The sequence below is a fragment of the Lissotriton helveticus genome, chromosome 1_1 (assembly GCF_964261635.1).
Source record: "Lissotriton helveticus chromosome 1_1, aLisHel1.1, whole genome shotgun sequence".
Classification (NCBI taxonomy): Eukaryota; Metazoa; Chordata; class Amphibia; order Caudata; family Salamandridae; genus Lissotriton; species Lissotriton helveticus.
Window position 1 is genome coordinate 912,110,541 of NC_136057.1, and position 18,899 is coordinate 912,129,439.

At 45.9% G+C, this 18,899-nt stretch overlaps 1 protein-coding gene across 2 annotated transcripts in view; it reads right to left on the minus strand.

Annotated features, from left to right (window-relative positions):
• GNS (glucosamine (N-acetyl)-6-sulfatase) overlaps positions 1-18,899 on the minus strand; it is a 258,138-nt gene that overhangs the window by 112,990 nt on the left and 126,249 nt on the right. For both annotated transcript variants that reach the window (XR_013607146.1, XM_078676222.1), the window contains exons 6-8: positions 15,225-15,392; positions 3,221-3,303; positions 71-189 (exon numbers count right to left, since the gene is read on the minus strand). Coding sequence is in view for 1 of the 2 variants with exons in the window: in XM_078676222.1 (XP_078532348.1) it covers positions 71-189; positions 3,221-3,303; positions 15,225-15,392 (370 nt within the window). In the remaining variant the exon portion in view is untranslated. The remainder of the gene's footprint in view (positions 1-70; positions 190-3,220; positions 3,304-15,224; positions 15,393-18,899) is intronic.

Genomic DNA, 18,899 nt, shown 5'->3' on the forward strand with positions numbered 1-18,899 from the left:
GCGGTGGTAACATGAACATATTAGTGCACATTTCAATTTTCAAACAGCGTCAACTATTTCTTATATTTACCTGTGTGAAATCCATTATCAGAGGTGTAGAAAATAAAAGTATTTTCGAGCTCCCCACGTGCATCTAAATCCTTCACCAGTTTCTCTACCAGGTCGTCCACAGAGAGTAAGGTCTGCCATCTGTGCATCATGGGGGAAAAGATACAACCATTATAAAAAAAAATCTTATAAACCTTCCCAATAGGAGGGTTCATCAGGTCCTATAAAAGTATCAATGCTAGACGTTCTATAAATACATAAACAAAGTAAAGGCAACAAGTCAAACAATCTATCTCATTTAAATGCAGTAATACAAAGGATTTTTAGTCACATATATTTGTTGAAGGTAGTAATGACTAAGACACCAACTTTATTTGGAAAAACACATGCACCAGCTAGAACTCTTATATTGAAGACCTTTTCATTCACAAACTGACAGCGAAATGCCTCTTTGACGCAGATGACGGAACCGCTCCATCATCAGCCACGGTGGCGCTGTGCTGATGACGGAGCGGTTCCATCATGGCCCTCCCGACGCGACTGCGCGGCGCTGATTTCGCACCTGCGCGGCGCGTTCTATTGAGCGGGCGGGGCCATGACGGAACCGCTCCGTCATCAGCACAGCTCGCAGCGAAGGTGTTAATGAAACTGATATGTACCCTGGAACTGAACAGAAGACCCACTGATCTCATTGAGAGGTTTAGCTGGTAGGTCACAAAACTACAAAATGGGGAGAACACCACTCTGCATACAATGGGCTGGTAGATATGCACAGCAAAGACAAAACTCAAGACCAACTGATCACGCTCACAAAGTTTAGTGCCAGAATGAAGTCACAAAAAACAGTTTCTTTTTGGAGCCCTCAATACTGGGAAACCCACAAACCTGCTGAAAATATTCTGCACACTGAGGACTAGACAGGCATCCTTTAATGGATGGTTAGTGAAGGGTGGAAAGATGAGGACAACCCCACCCCATTATAGTAGCCAGACAAAACAGAATTATTATTATTTATTTTTTAAACGAACGGTCTGCATTACTAGGAACAAATATATTCTCACTAACAAACCAACAACCCATGGAAAACACTTGTAAGATTAATGGAGGGTCACAAGAACGGACTCCCTATGCCACAGAGAAGGCCGACAAGAAGCAGAGAAAGTCTACTTTTCAAGACACCCAAATGCACCCAGAGTCCAAGGAGTTGACAAACTGAGAGCAATACAATACTCTGCAACATAATATAACGATGGTTGTGAACTCTTACCAGAGGGAATTACTTTTAAAACACGACACATGGGTACAATTTGTGTTCAAAACACAACAAAAGGAAGGTTATCAGAAAACAATCACAAAAGAAAGGTTATCAGAAAACAACAAATGAAAATCATCCTAGAAGAGCATTTTATTATTTTTAAACATAAGCTTGATTGGCATTTAAAATAATTCGTAATATGTTATGAAAAGGTTAAGGGAAATTGAATACAGGGCACTGCACTAAATGGATACAGTCATACCACACAGAGAATACAAAGTGCATCACTAGACCCAATCGTACATTGCATTTCTCGCAAATTAGTTGCATCTCTTCTTTTTAAGATATATCTAAATTCACTCTCTGGGCTACAATACTCCTTTATTTTAACATGTTACAATTATGCAGGCGAGACTCAGATTATTCCAGCGGCGGTTACTCTTCTTGAGTGTAGGAGTGTTGTCCCCGCCTGCAAGTTGCTGTAATTGAAATATTCCCTAAGTCCCACTCCCGGTTCTCCAAAGGACTGGGGTCGACCTCGCTGATGAGTTTGTACATTGTGGAGGCAGGACGTGGCCTATATCGTTGCTTGGCAACGATGGCAGCTAGCTGAAGTTCACTGCGCATGTCTGGTTGGACAGGTTACTGCTATGTCCAACCTTACATGCGCACTTTGGGTCTCTTAAACCCATGCTCTATTCGGAAACCAGGAGAGAAATAGCACAGCCCCTTGGAGTCCATTAGAGCGCCGGGTTAACCTGACTAAACAAATCCCAGTTGTTATCATGCAGTTTGCAAGTATAAAAGGCATGTGAACCAAGTCCTGATTGGTTGTGGTTAGGTTAGCCTGTCCCACGGGCCACATTTGACTAGACAGCGCGGGGGCAGGTTGATTAAAGTACCTGACCACTCACTGTGTGGCCTTGTTCATTTAAGGGTGAGGCAATGACTATCCTTTGCACCTCACGCACAGCGCCAGTGACGGTGCTGTGCATGAGTGGAGTGCGTCACCGTAGTGGCATACTCCAGGAGGCAACTGAGTGCATATGTGCAGCACACCAAATCTTGGATGTTCAGGGACTGCAGAGCAATTAAACTGCTCTATAAAATTGATCCAGACTGTAAAAAGAACCCTGATTGAGAAGATAATAAAGTCCCCCTTACCACACAACCCCTACTCGCATGTGCTCCTCTTTGTGGTGTGCCACCCTATGCAGTGTCCCTTACTAATTCTCCCGGACTTTGAAGATGCCCCATCTCAGTGACATACCCACAGCGCCCCTCAAATTCTTTCCCAACCTGAAGCTTGGCTTTCCAGACAGAGAACCAGCTCCCGCTCTCTCGAGTTCATGCTAGACCGGTTTCTTGTTTAAATAATGAGACCAAGGTTTATTGTAACTCCCCTTTCTCTCCACAGAATTATTACTCACCCAGGGAAATGTAGGCGATGTCTGTGAATCTCTCTCTATGTTGCTTGCATTCCGTTTGAGCACACGCTAATCCAGGATTTCACAAACCTTCTCTCATTGTGACAGACTGCCCTCAAGAAATCCAAATTTAATAGTGGCTTTGGTTTATTGCCGATTGATCTGGCCCAGTGAGAATGCCCATTCACAGCCATCTGCCAAATCCACAGGGGTCACTCTCCAAGAGCATTAGAAACCCTGCAGGAGGACCGTACTTTGAAATAAATTCTGAACTCACTTCATTAGTGTACAGGTCGGTTATTCTACTGTAGCTCTGCATGCCTAACAGTTATAACCACTCTTAAAGTCTTCAAGAGTATTACAATAAGTAAGACCACATTTTGATGGTGTGCACAAATTAAAAAAAAAAATCTGAAGAAAGTCCAATGGGATAATACAAAAAATCATAGCTTAAGTCAACTATTAAACTTTACTAGAATAACACATTTACCTTTTCCTGTAAGCATCGTCTAGAAAGTTAATTGAAGAATTTGCCATTGGGGTCTTGGCTTGCCGAATTAGCCAATGTTTGTCCTAGTGAAATGAAACAACAATTAGGCAAAACAAGGACACATTTTATTTCCTTGTGTATTTCTAGCACTACAAACCAAAAGTTACGCATATAATGCATCTCATTCTACACAGTAAATGCTTAAACACAAAGTTATATTGCTTGCCTTCCATCAGTGACTTGCTACCAATTTTCATGAAATAAGACAACCAAGGCCTGTGTGCTAGTTCCTATAACTAAAGTAATTTTTGGATCAGTTGATTTGTCAGTTTCTAGAGCCAATAGCTCACAGGTGCATTATATGGAAGTTAGAGCTAAATCATCCTTTGAATCGCATTACCAATTTTATACGGTGGGTCACCTCACATATCTATGCACGAATTTGGCTAACATTCAGCTATAACTGAACCATCTTCTTAGTTCAAACTAAATTCAGGGTTGTCTGCAGATTATGATCTTGCTTGGACCTATTACTCATAATCTTTGAGTACCACAGGTTTTAGCCGCGAGCTCGCGTGCTTCCAGTAGCTGCAGTGAGATTGGCTTTGGACATCAGCTATATATACAAGATTCTTTTATATTTGGTAAATATGCACAACAACATTTTTCCCTTAAGTGAACTCTGACATCTCTATAGAGATCCTTATTATTGGTATTTGTTAGGCCTTTACCACAACAATTTCACCTCAAACCACCAGTCAGCATTTATTACTTGTCAGGGGAAGGCTTAGGTATCCAAGAAGAGAGGATTCTTAAGTTTTTTTCTTAAATTCTGTACACTCTGTTACTTTACTGAAGAAATACATCATTGAACTCATAGGTATCCCATTCTGGGACTATTCACAGTAAGTTGGCATTTACTTTCTTTTTCCACCCACTACAGCATACAGCTCATTTCAGCCATTGGATAACTGCACTGTGAGTGACAACGTTTTGCCCTTTCACATTGAGCACATTCACAGAGAAAGTAATTCACTTCAGTGCCAGGGATTATTGTAGCAATGTATCCTTTTTGACACCAATACAAAATGTTTGCTTTTAGCCAATTTTTAAATGTTCTAATTTTTCTGATTCATGGGGGGCAGACAGCTTCCCCAAAAAAGCTTTGCAAAAAACGTAACACAACAAAACACGTATTTACAAAACCAATAAACTGGCAGCCAAAACCAGATTTCTAGTTTTTGTCAATGCTCAATTTACTTATTTTTTAGTTTTAGGGTGGATTGCTTCTTCGACTTACCTGGAGGTTTATGGTGGTGCTTTGTAATTGAGCTTTAGTGTCAACAAGTAGAATCTACATTTTGCCAGACTAAAAACAGGTTCTTTATTTCCAAATCCCAGTTTCGGCTTTTTGATCCAAACAAAAAACAACCAGATGTAAATGTTTCATAACAATTTTAGGCTATAAAGCCGGTGGCAAAGTCACCACACTTTAATTTATACATGACCGAGACCTTAGCGAAAATATCAATGTCCAATCGTGTCACGGTCAGGCGAGATTTTTCACAAGTAAATTAGCTTAAGCAGTGCTTACATCAAAAGGAACCTTAAAGATTTCTAGAGGAGTAGAAGGAAAGGATGTAACAGTTATAGCCTGACACTTGTCATATACAGATACTACTTTCAGCTAAAAAAAATGGAGAAGAAGCCAATATGGGCAAAAAAAAAAAAATGGTGGCCAAGCTGACAAAGCATGTAACTCACCAACCCTATGGGGTGAAATGATCATTACCAAGTACACGGTCGTAAAAGTTAGAAAGCGATCCCAAAACCATGCATCAGCTCAAACAGTGATGCCAACACTATGGGCCTGATTAAGACTAGGTCGGTCCATTGGACCGCTGTAGTCGCTGTGGCAGTCCACTTGCTGTATTGCGACTTTGGCGGGTGGACCGCTGCTACCGCCAGGGATCAGCAATCTTGCAGCGGTCAGAGGAAGTAATATGCTGGAGGAGCGGCTGCGGCACCACCAAGCATATTGCAAGTTTCCCCACCACCCTCCCTTTCATGGCTGTGAGCCCACCATGAAAAGAGTGGCGGTGAGGAAACTAAGAGGGCCCTAGCAGGGCCCCCTTTGTCACCTCTGTGCATGGGGGAGCAGGCAGGGGGGCACATGGTGGGCCCTCCTGTATTTCTGCACCCCCTGTTCCAGCACGGGAACAGAAGCATGACATGGTGCATTTCCTCCTGTACAGGAACGTGCTGTTGTGCTCCCCGGTGGTGCCTTTCTAAGGCTCTCCTTTAAGCCTTAGAAAGGCACCGCCGTAGCACGCACTGCCCGCCAGGATTCAACTCTTAATCCGGCGGGCGGTCTGACTTCGAGTTTGGCAGACTTCCTGCAGGGGCAGTGGCGTGGCGGCTTGCAGGAAGACCGCCAAAGTCCTAATTAGGCCCTCTATATAAATTCTACTTCGGAACCATAAAGACCATAGGTGCATCAATTTAAATAAGCAGTCAAAAAAGTATATGTATAACATCCCGATGGGGAAATATGGCCAAACTATATCGAAAATCTAGGTGGGATCGTGAATTTATCTGATGAGTCCTTAGCTTATGGTCTGTGTAAAGAAAAGTCACCCACTTTTTTTACACAGACCATATATTTAAACTAAGGACTCATTCTACATGGTTCATGTAACTGAAGAAGGTGACATATTTGAGGGGTAATCAGAAAAATTCATGATATTGCATAAACTGTATATATAGTTAGGGCGCATTAGGAATGAATGCCCCCATTGGGAAGTTATATATTTTGCACTATGTATTTAAATTGGTGTTTTATCTTTACTGTTGTTGGGTCTCCCTGTAATGGATCCATGTATGGATGACATTAAAATGTGATCTGGTTGCTGGTCACGAAAATGAAATCTCTGAGGTTTAGACATTTATTGATGTATGACCTGCACGTATAGTTTTTAGGACTAATGATTGCCGTAATTTATATGTATATGTTTACAGAATTGAGACAAGGAAGTACGACTTTAATATTATGGTTATTGGGGGGAGGAGCCGAGCCGGTGACCAAGATGGCCGCCTGACGACCGGCTCCGGCCGACCCAGCGTCACCGGCCCATCCTCGCCATATTCCTGTCCCCCGCCCAGTATAATAGGCGGGGGAATCCAAGCCGTGCCGGGAGAGACTACCCCGGACATTCTGCGAGCCCCGGGGACCGCGCAGTGCCGCCTGTATATTTGCGGCCTGCGCGCACTGGAAGCTGGGGACTCGAGTAGCCAGGCCCCGCGACCGGAGTGCAACAACATCGGCCGCCGGGGCGGCCTGGTGTCGGCCCGGTCGGCGGTCGGGGGGACGGCTGGCGATTTGCCCCTGGAGCTTCGCCCGCAGCGCGGGACCCCCGCTGGACGGGGGGGTCCCGGATATTCGAGGGGGCTGCAATTAGCCCTGTGTGAGCCCCTGGAGACCGGTGTGGGAGCCTGAGTTTTTTCCCTGCTATTGCTGGGCCTGGGGAGGTGCCTTGGGGTCTGGAGCGGGCCCCTTTAGCAGCGTGAACCAGCTCAACATCGCTGTTGGCGGGGGAGTGGGACAGACGGTCCCCCCCGCCTGAAGTGTGGTGCGGGGTCAGCGGCAGGTGTTGGTGGTGGCCCTTCCTGGTGCCCCCGATGGTCCTTGCGGTGGCGTGGGCCCCCATGTGAGAGAAGGGGACCCCACAAGAAGAAATCACTGGCCGGGCAGCCCGGCCCCAGGGGAGCTATCTTGTCTGGCCACTGGTGATGGTGTGGATCTAACGGGACAGCCACCTGGCTTGGAGCGTAGCATTTCCCTGCGGTCTTGGCTGGTGCGAGGCTGGACCCCTGGATTGGGACTGTTTTGGAGGTGGGGTCGGCTTCCGTTGTGGTTGACTCCATCCTGTTTGGGGCTGAACCTGCGGTGCGGCGGTGGTAGCCAGAGCTACTAGCAATGGCGACGAAGACGGATTCCGAGCGGCAGGGCCCCAAGACCACCAGGAGGGCTCGGCAGGAGCAGTCTAACAAACTCAATAGATATACCCTGCCCAAGGGGTCGCCAGTAGAACTTAAGAGGGGCCCGAGCGGCGGCGCTGATTATCATCCTGCAGCGGAGGAGCCCACCTTAAAAGACTTGATGGCGGCCATCACGGGGGTCCATACGTCCCTGGGACAGAAGATGGAGACTCTGGATGCCAAGCTTGACACGGTGTCGATTGAGATGGGGCTGATCAGGGCCGATCTGTCGAAGGCCAACGAAAAGGTTAAGTCGCTGGAGATTAAGACGACTAGCCTCATAGACGATGTGAGCCAGCTCCAGCGGGAGGTGAGTGATTTTAGATCCTCGAGGGAGAATACGGATCGGCGGCTGGATGAATACGAAGGGCGGGCCGACGCAATAATGTCCCCATCTTAGGTGTTCTGGAGAAGGCGGAGGGGCAGGCCACGGATCTCTTTGTGGAGAACCTCATCCTTGACCATCTTGAGCCGAAGGGGCTTAGTAAGTTCTTCACCGTGGAAAGAGCCCACCGAGTGCCGGGTGGCAGGCCCCGAGTTGGGGCGCCTCCTAGGCCGATAATTGCCCGAGTGCTTAATTTCCGGGACCGAGACGCTATCTTGCAGGCGGCCCGTTCGGCGGATCCATTGAAATTTGAAAATGCGACGCTCCTGTTCTTTCCTGACTTCACCCAGGCGGTTCAGAAGCAAAGACAGAGGTTCGTCGCGATTAAAAAGAAACTGAGAGACAAAGGCGGCATGCGGTATGCCGTGATGTTTCCAGCCCGCCTTCGTGTGGAACTCGATGGGAAGGCCTGGTTTTTTGACAATCCTGAGGTGGCGGCGGATTGGCTGGAGACATTCCAGCGCCCGGACCAGGTGTCTACCGATCGTGAGGAGTCCGAGGAACAATGATGTGGTTGAGTGGGGCTTAACAGGGGGCTGTGGATAGTTGCAAGGGGTGTGTTTTTCGGGGTGGCGGTGCTTGGACTTTGGGTAGAATTTTTGTTAGAGATTTTGTTGAGCAACGATGATGCGCCATTACATTTATGGAGCCGGTGGGTGGGGGGTGGGTGGGTTGGTCTGTAGGCCCTTCTCTGTGTTCTACTTTTAGATTTTCGTAGTTAGTTGGGGGTGACAGGCACACTGCTAGTTGTGGATGAGCGCAAGCTATATGCAGGGGTGCAGGGAGGGGTGTTGGGGGGAATCAGGGGTTGTTTAGTGTATTTTTGTATGTGAATTTTTTTTACACTGGGCGCCATTGCATTACGATGTTTGCTTTTGTTTTCTTAATGTCCTCCGTTAAAGGGGCTGTGGGGATCTCTGCACTGAGTTGGAATGACAATGGTTTGGGGGACAAGATTAAGAGGGGTATGGTCGGCCAATTGATTCGTAGGCACTCCCCAGATGTGGTGTTATTGCAGGAAACCCACCTTATGGGAATGCAGTGTTTGGCTCTCCACAGAGGGGGCTATAAGTTGGTAGTTCACACTGGTTTTACGACTGGGTCACGGGGGGGGGGGGGGGGGGTCGGGATTTTGGTCAAGAATGCCTTCCAACTGGCCATACAGGCCACATGGATGGACAATAGGGGGAGGTATGCTGGTGTTTCTGGATTGTGGGAGGGGAGAACTGTGACTTTTTTGTCTGTTTATGTTCCCCCGGCCCTTCAGACGGACACATTCCATGATTTGTGCAAGATCTTTTTGTCCTTGCCTGTCGGATTGTTGGTAGTTGGTGGGGATTTCAATGCTGTCATGGATGGGAATGTTGATAGATGCCCGGCTCGTGAGTTGCTGTCCTCCCAGAGGTGGTTGGTTGATTTTGTGGGCACTACAGGTCTGGTGGATGGTTGGAGGCCTAAGAACCCTGGTGAGTCGCACTATACGCACGTCTCGGCAGCGCACAAATCCCTTTCCAGATTAGATTACGTCCTGGTCCTGGTGCTGGCGGCCCAGGCGGCGCGACTCCGGGAGGTGCGGCACTAGGCCAGTGGGGTCTCGGATCACTCACCTGGTTCAGTTTAGATCTTGGCGGGCGCGATGTGGCCCGGGCTGCACCAATAAGTGCTTGGAGGTTCCGGGACCCAGTGGCTAAGAAGGAGATCGTGCGTGTGGCCGATAGGTATTTTCAGGAGAACGTAGACTCGGTGGTATCCGAGTGCTCTCTATGGGAAGCATATAAAACCATCCTTAGAGGGGAGCTGCTTTCGTATATTTCGGGAAAGAAAAAGGAGGGGCGCGCCGAGGTTGACAGGGTGGAATCAGAGTTACTTGCGCTGGAGCGAGAGGTGTCGCTAGCTTCCACGCCGGAGGGGCTGCATCGTTTGAGTCTCCTTAAGGACGAATACAGGTGCCTGGCCCGTGACAACGCAAAATCACAATTGGCAGATACCCAGAGTAGAGTATATGAGCATGGGGATAAGGTCGGGAAGCTGATTGCTTGGTTGGAGAAGGGGGATTGGGCGTCACGGCTGGTTCCGGTGCTGCAGCCCTCTGGGGCCGATAAAGTTACTGACCCGCAGGAGATTGTGGACGTCTTTGCCAGATACTATGAGAAAGTCTACGCAGCTGAGTGTCAATACTCTGAGGCCGAGAATGCGGATATGATCAGGGACATCCCGATGCCCATTCTTTCTGACGAAGACAGGGAGTTCCTTGACTCTCCTCTCACTAATGATGAGGTGTCACAGGTGATTAGAGGGGTTCGTTCAAGCAAAGCGTCAGGCCCTAATGGGCTCCCTGTTGAGCTTTACAAAGTTAATGCAAATAAGTTAGCTCCTTTTATCAAGGGTATGTTTGTGGAGAGTAGGGAGAGGGGTCGGCTTCCATATGATCAGCGTGTTGCAAATATCATAGTCCTCCATAAGGAAGGTCAGCCGAAGACCGAGTGTTCCACATATAGGCCGATATCGCTGTTGAATGCTGAACCCAAAATCTTGTCAAAACTGTTATTAGGTTATTATGACGCTGGTACATCCAGACCAGTCAGGCTTTATGCCCCGCCAGAATACAGCTCTTAATCTGCGTAGGTTGCATGGGGTACTCGGTGGGGCTTAACAGATACACAAGCCGACGATTTTGTTATCTTTGGATGCCACTATGGCCTTTGACAGAGTGGAGTGGCCCTATCTTTTTACCGTCCTCGGCAAGATGGGCATAGGCTCGGAGTTTGTCTCTTGGGTCCGCCTCCTATATTCTGGTCCGCTGGCCCGAGTAGTTGTTAATAATCACAGGTCGGCATACTTCGCGCTGGGGAGAGGCACCAGACAGGGCTGTCCTCTCTCCCCGCAGCTCTTTGCACTGGCGCTCGAGCCGCTTGCGGCATGGGTTCGTTGGGATAGATCGATTAGGGGGCTCCGATGGACGCCCGACTGGGAAGACAAGATATCGCTATACACGGATGATATTTTGTTGTATCTGACATCTCCTTGAGCTTCGCTTATGGTATTTCTAGACGTCCTGGAGGTGTTTAGTAGATATTCAGGCTTTGCCATTAATTGGACGAAGTCGGTCCTGTTTGTTTTGAGTGGTGATCCCCCGGAGGTTCCTCCAAGTTGTCTGATTAAATTGGAAGTGGAGGGATTCAAATATCTTAGTATTTTTATATCCTTGGACCCTCAGAGCAGATATTCCAAAAACCTGTTGCCTCCTTTGGTTCGGCTTCGGCGCGACGTGGATCGCTGGAAGTCGCTTCTGCTTTCCCTTCTTGGTCGAGCTGTTCTGTTTAAGATGATGGCTCTTCCTCGTTTCCTCTATGCGCTTCAGAACTCTATGGACCCGGTCCCGCCGTCGTATTTCAGGGAGGTTCAGTCTCTCCAGAAACAACTTCTTTGGGAGGGTAGGCCCCGAATTGCGTTTGCGAAATTGACATTGCTGTGGTACGATGGCGGGATTGGTCTGCCTAATATTCGGAAGTATTATTGGACGTCACAGTTGGTGGCGGTTAATCAGGCTGTCTACGGTTCACCACTCGACCCTGGCTATATTATGGACCGTGGCCAAGTTCCCGGGGGAGAAATCACTAGGGCACTTTATGCGAGACAGGGACGTTTTCCCGTGGTGGGACCAACGGCGGTGGCAGTTGGGGTCTGGCACGAGGCTAGCCGCTCCCTCGGGTGGGAAGGGAAGATCACGCTGGCGACACCCCTCTGGAATTCGGAACGTTTGGGCAGTTTATGGAAATCCAAGGGTTTTGACAAGTGGGACCTCCTTGGGATTTCCCGAGTTGGGGATCTATGGGGTAAGGAGGGTATCCTTCCATTTGAGACTCTGCAGGAACGGTATGAAATGCAGGGGAGCGAGAGGTTTCGTTACCTTCAGATTAGGCATTCTCTGCTTACTAACATTCCCCTTGGCATGACGCCCCTGGAGGCCTCCCCGCTGGAGGATCGAGTGTTGGATGGTCATCTCCCGACGAAAACGATCTCCCTGATCTGTAAAAAACTAGTTAATCACACAGAGGATCCTTTGGTGGCTCTAAGGGTCCAGTGGACAGCGGATGGATTGATCTTAGATGATGAGGACTGGAGGGAGGCGGTGGCCTCTCCGAGGGTCGTTGCCATCCAGATGAGGCTCCGGCTGGTTCAATTAAAGATTCTCCACCGCTGCTATGCGACTGGCCCACGGTTGGTGCGAATGGGTTTAGCTGTGAGTGGCGAATGCAGGAGAGGGTGTGGTGAGTCAGGAACGTTCTTTCATGTGTTGTGGGACTGTGCCTTCATTCGGGGGTACTGGTCTGCTATTCATGCCAAGGTGAGGGAGGTGTGGGGAGTGGGTTTTGAGTTGGAGGCGAGGCGTTGCCTCCTGAATGTTTGGGACCCGACAGATCTCCCATCCCATGGAAAGATGTGGGCCACATTGGCATGTAGTATTGCAAAGCGTAATATAGCTCAGCTGTGTGGGGCGGTTCAGCCACCGACAGTCGGGAAATGGATGGATGATTTGGATTGGTGCATGTTCAGAGAGCGGGCTGTGTATGTGGCAAGGGGGAGGCCCAAGAAATGGGGCAAGATATAGGGGCCCTGGAATGCTTATAGGGGTGATATCTGCACTCCCCCGGTGGCATTGGAGGACCCGGAAGTGCTGGAGGATCCCTGAACCCGAATATAGAAATCATTGTTGATCTTTATCGAATAGGAGGATGTGTACAGATTTATTGTGCAGAGTGGCAGTCCAGTGTATTTATTGTAAGTGTATTATAATTTGTTTGTGTTACTAAAAAGAATTATTAAAAAAAATATTATAGTTATTGGATAAACTTTTTATACAGGATTGCTTTTAGTATGAGAAGTTCTCATACTTAATTGAAAATACGTAGAAACATCAGGATTTCAATCAAAAATGACAAGCTTGCTCGGTATGCTCTTTTACTTACTGAGGATTAATGAATTGGTTAATATAGATGTGTTCGTTGTTTCCCACTATGAATGTAAATTAGAATGAGGGTTATGACTTATTTCTAGTATGAGATCAAGTTGGAGGCAGAGCACCTTTCACATTTGTTCCTGATGCTGCATATCCAAATGTGCTGAAAGAATGGTCTGGATTCCAAACAGATAGTGTTTTTAAGCAAGTCATTTGGTAGGCGTTTAGTGTATATCTAGGGATCTAATCTGTGTTACTAATTTTTTTATTAAACAGCTGTGAAGATGCTCCATTTGTTATATAGGAACGAAATTAGTTGGTAGCTGCTATGATGTTTGATATAATGAAGAATAAAGAAAGACATTAATTTACAACTATGAAGTTACTGAAAACAGTGTGCCCATCTCCAATTGGAAGAATTAACTTTGTCTGCAGCAGCTTGCAGCTTTATTTCAAGCAGCTGAATACAGGGAGAAGGAGCGCCTGAGAATTTGCCCTGCGTGAAGGACTAATCAGGGGCGTGCTGGGTTATCTTTCTCGCCACAGATGCTTCATTTGTATGCTTAAAATTAAAATATATTACGCTTGTCTGTCGGTCACATCACAGATCTTTGAACAAGGGACTGCACTGAACAGGCATGGCCTTTAAAATGTCTTCCTTCACTCTTATGCACCAGTGAAACAGTGAGCCACAGCTCCAAGCTAAGGGTCACGAGCCTTGGGTACACTTTATTTTATCTGATGAAACACATCACAGTGATAATCCACTTGAGGTGTAAAGCAAACAGTTTTTGCATTTCAAGTAGATTACTACAGTCGTAGCTACCAAGAGAAGACAAAACAATTATTGGTAATATACAGGATGTCCCCCCTCCCAAATTTTCATGGGACTTTCCGAGACTGAGCAGGTACAACAATTAGATAATTTGGGAGTGTGAGTCACATTAGAAAACATCTGAACATCCGAGGTAAATAAGGCCTGCAATTTGTTAATATTTCAACTATCTGCACTTTCAGGTGCTATGGAATTTTCTATAATTGATTACAGCTGAAAATAAAGTATTAAAACTCATTCTGCTCCTGTTGCCAACTGTTTCACTGATACCTCAATTAGAAACTCATAAAATAGAACATTATGTAGCTCTTAAACTGCCTTTGTGATTAAAAACTGTAATAAAATGACTGCAAGGGAATATATGCAGTCTAACAGGTGATTTTCTGTAACTAATAAAATACCATGATTTTTTCTTGGCTGCAGTTTGTGCTTTATGTATCAATAAACCTCTAAATAAAGCATTTTGGGACGCTTCAAGTGCAGAAAAATGGAAAAGACATAACAGGTAAGAAAATTACTGGATGATCAACCAGACAAAGTAGAGGGTCTGCTGGAGCCTTCTTCACCTCAAGCTCTTAACAATTCAAACAACATGTGCCATGCATAGAACAGCACCTCAGTCTGGAAGGCAGTAGATACATGTAGCTGGTACAAACAAGTAAGGAGACAAAGACCCAGCTAGTCCTGTGCCCCTCATACTATGGACCTTACCATAAATGGCTGGAAACACCATTGCTGGAAATCCAAGTCCTCCTATATTTGAGTTTATGAACTTGGAGAAACAAAGTGCAGCAAATGGTTGCAAAGGACCCTCAGCTGCATTATTGTGATTAGAAGGATGCTATTAAATAGCTGTAGTTAACAATCTTGTATTGTGGTTGCATTTATATAGCGCGTCATACCCTCCAAGAGGTGCTGAAGCACATTTGCAGTTGGAAAGCAGGCTACTCTGTGGGAGTGCTATGGGTGGAAGTGTCACTGTCACACAGCCTACCTGGGCAGTGTTTTCATAAAGTGTGTGAGGACCACAGCTGTGCTCTTGCCATGCTTTTGTCATTGACAGTTTGAAGCAAAATGGAGTGAAAGACAGGATGTTTAAGCGTATGGATGAACAGAAAGTGTATGAGTGCACTGTGGCCAATACGGGACGAGTTTTGGTGTGGTCATTGGCACAATATTCAAAACAGTGTCAAGTTCTCATTTTATCTTTCTTTGAAGAAGCATTAACATCCATCACTCTAAAAAACGTCAATTCCTCTGTGGAAACACCATATCTTCCACATTACAGCCCAAGAAGACAGACAGAAACGGAACACAGGAGTTTCTCCCTCGCTGGCCACAGTACTTTCCTGTGGCACCCCATCCACTCCGCGTTCCCTGAGCTCTGCTTTTAGTTGGCTTGTCCTAGACAGTCTACTCTTTCCTGGACCTCTCATATCCATGGCTCAAAACACAGATCATCGCCACCTTGATCCAGCTAAAACCAATAGGTGCTGCATACATCTTTGCAGCTACCAAGGCCAATTTCAATAGCAAGAATGCAGCTGTTTGTAGAGATTTTAGTAGTAGTAGTACACACAAACTGTATTTATTGATAGGTACTGAACGTGAGATTATGTGTGTGCAATGCTCAAATTAGGAAATGTGGACGATGGCTAGACTACTATCAAACTAAAAGTGTTTGTCACTTCCCATCTTTCTTTTAAGTTAAGTGGGACATGAAAAACAGCGTCATTAACTGTACCAAATGCAGAAACTCTCTTGAACGCAGTGTGGAGTATCTTACCTTTCCATGGACATTGAAGTTACTGGTCCGCGGAGCATCGACATCTAGAAAGCTCTTCTCATACTGTGGGGCAGCAGTCCATGGCGCGTGTGGGGCAGGAGTAGAGATCATCATAAAGAAGGGTTCATAGTTGGATTTGTAACTCAGAAAATCTAAAGAAAAATTTGCCTGCAAAAAATAAATGAAAATAAAATAAAGAGAAACAGATATGTGGTGGGAATAAATTGTTTGGGTTTTGTTGGTTCCTTTCTCTTATGGATAAATAAATGCAGACTGCTCCGACATTACTACTACATTTCACCCAGGTTTAATGAGCAGACATCAACTTGATTATTTGTGTCTTCTAGCCATCTGCTTGAACTACTTGTTTCTACAAATATACGCTTTTCTGATCCTGCATAGGTACTCAATTCTCCTTCTAATTCCCTGGGACCCACAAAAGTCCAAAGATGTGCTCAGATCAGGCCAGTCCCTGGATGCAAACAATGCGGTTATATTCTCAATAGATTCTGACACAGTTTTGTGCCAAAGTGAAGTATGTTAATTCATGAGGATAGGAAGAAAGCCATAAATGCTACAGTACTTGCCACTCAAAAGACAACAATTATTTTGGGGGTATTTTTGATTAATGTAGACATATGCTAAAGTTATCTGTTCCCCGGCAAAAGAAATAGCATGGACAGATCATTCCATGCTCGAATTTCTTTTGGTTACCCCTGTAATAACTGTTAAGAGTGTCCCTCTTCCCCCTATTTGGCGACGAGAGTGGCATAAAGTCACGGCCAATAAAATCCAGGAATTCTGGATAAATCCAGAAATCTCAGCAACCGACACTGCTGATATGGCCTTAACCAAGCTTAATGTCTCAATTAAGCAAGCTATTGACATTATAGCCCCATTAAAAAAGCACAAACAATACCCAGTGTCTAAACAAGACAGCTGGTATACCCATGAATTGAGGGTAGCTAAGCAAAACTGCAGACGGGCTGAGAAAGCTTGGAGGAAAGGGAAGACCGAGAGCAGTAGAGTAGCTTTCTTAGATACTCAATCCAAGTACTACAAAAATATCAAGCAAGCCAGGAAGCAACATTTAACACAGCAGATTGCACAAGCCGGCAACTGCTCTAAGGAGCTTTTTAACATTTTGCAGAATTTTATTAAGCCGACTGCTTGTGATAGCTCTGAGGACTTTTCACAAGACCTATGTGATGAAGTCTCGAGATATTTTGAGGATAAAATAAAGAACATCTACGAAAAAATAGTGGCAGCCAATGATGCTATAAAAATCTCCAACATAGACCATCCCTATCCCCAAATATCGGTGTCTGGTAACAAACCCACCCTTTCATCTTTTCCTCCGATTACCAACACAGAGCTCCTTTCCTTCTGCAGCCACATTAAATCTGGGTCGCCTAATGACCTTATTCCAACTAAAATGGTCGGCCCCATGATTCCCATTCTGGGCCCGCACATGCTGGATGTGATTAACATCTCCCTAACTAAAGGCCAGGTCCCTGCAGATTGGAAAAGGGCGGTGGTGAACCCGATCAGGAAAAAGGCATCCTCTCCTTGGACAGACCTCTCCAATCTACGACCTATCTCCCTCCTGCCTCACCTGGGTAAGGTTACAGAGAGACATGTGAACACCTATCTCTCTCAACATCTGGAAGCGACGGAAGGCCTGGACTACTCACAATCTGGTTTCAGGCCTAACCACAGCACAGAATCAGCCCTTCAAACAGTGACCAACAACATCAGAATGGCACTGGATGAGGGCAGTTCCCTGATTCTGGTGCTGCTGGACCTTTCCGCCGCTTTCGATACGGTGTCTCACACTGTGCTCCTCGACCGCCTAGGTGAGGTCGGCGTGGAGGGAGGAGCTCTGACTTGGTTGAGGAGCTTTCTGACTGGTCGTGTCCAAGAAGTTAGGCTGGGCTCCCACAAATCCATGCTAAGGGAGCTCAATAAGGGTGTGCCACAAGGCTCATGCCTCAGCCCTACACTTTTCAATGTGTATGTGGCACCCCTAGCCAACTTAGCTAGATCTTTCGGGTTCACCCCGGTGTCGTACGCTGACGACACCCAACTCCTTTTCCCTTTTAAAACTCTCACATCTGCAATAAAAAGATCTTTTGCAGATGGTATGAGAGCCATTGCAGACTGGATGTCAACTAACTGTCTGCAGTGCAATGTGGGGAAAACGGAGGTCATGTGTTTTGGACAAGCGGCAACATATTGGTCATCTGACTGGTGGCCCGTGGAGCTTGGCCCTGTCCCCACCCCCAAGAGTTCTGTTAGGAACCTGGGAGTGCTCTTTGATCAGCAACTTACTTTCAAGGGACATGTCAATCAGGTTGCTGGTACCTGCTTCCGGGCTATCGGGATGTTGAGACGAGTCTTCCCCTATATTCCAGACCATCATAGAAAAACGCTCGTGCAGGCTCTGGTCATCAGCAGGGTGGATTACTGCAATGGGCTGCTCCTCGGAGCTAACGAGGAGCAGCTCAGTAAATTGCAAGTAATCCAAAACACAGCAGCAAGGATTGTCCTGAATGTTCCAGCTAGGACTCCTTCCAGTCCCCTGCTGAAGAGACTCCACTGGCTTCCAGTGAGGAAGCGAGTCCAATTTAAGACTCTATGCACGATTCACAAGAGCATGATAGGGGAGGGCCCGAAGTACATGATTAAGATCTTTCAGCCCTACATCCCGGGGCGTTTTTTGCGCTCCAGTCATCAGCAGCTCCTGCAGATACCAAGAGTAAGAAAAACCAGACAAGGTGGCCGTGCATTAGCCTATGCCGGCCCAACACTCTGGAATTCCTTGCCCCCAGAACTCAGATCAATCTCCAGTCATCTGTGTTTCCGGAAGAATTTAAAGACGTACCTGTATCCCGATAAATAAATTACTACTCAGTTTCTGCACTCTTTATTAGTCATGCTCTCGTAACTAGCACAATCTCGTGGTACAGCAATAGCGCAGAGATACCCCTTCGGGAGTCTAGTCTGGCGCTTTATAAGAATATAAAATAAAATAAATAAAATAAATATCACAGAATACTGAGTGCTAGAATATTGTGGTACATTTTTATCATACATAAAATATTGCCTTACAAATATCATATTTTCAGGATATTCTATCTATTTTACCATAATATTATTTCCACTTGCACTGTGTGTCAAAATACCGTTTTTTATATACACACCATGTTATTGTAGAAAATACAATGATAAAATACATAACACATAGTACAAATGCTACATACATGGCCCTAAATCTGGTCCTAATCCTTGTGTAATACTTACCTGATGGTATCATTGCACATGCTATTTTTCTTCAACAATATTAAAACCTAGACATTGGTATGGTACACCCATTTAGACTAACAATTTAGCAGAAAGTAGAACATAGAATTTCACATTATTGTCTGTTAAGTGCAACCAATAGTTCCATTTGGACACAAATTGCTTTTTAAAAACAAATACACTGTACAGTCAACCTAATAAAAATAAACCCTGCATAAACAATGGCAAATAAAAAATATATAGCGTCTTGTGCCCGCCTCCTACAACCCTAGACGCTGTAACAGAGAGAGCCTGTTTGTATTAAATAATCATTAGATACTTACAGGCAAAGATGAGCCTGGCCCACATTACATAAATGTTCATTGGAAAGTA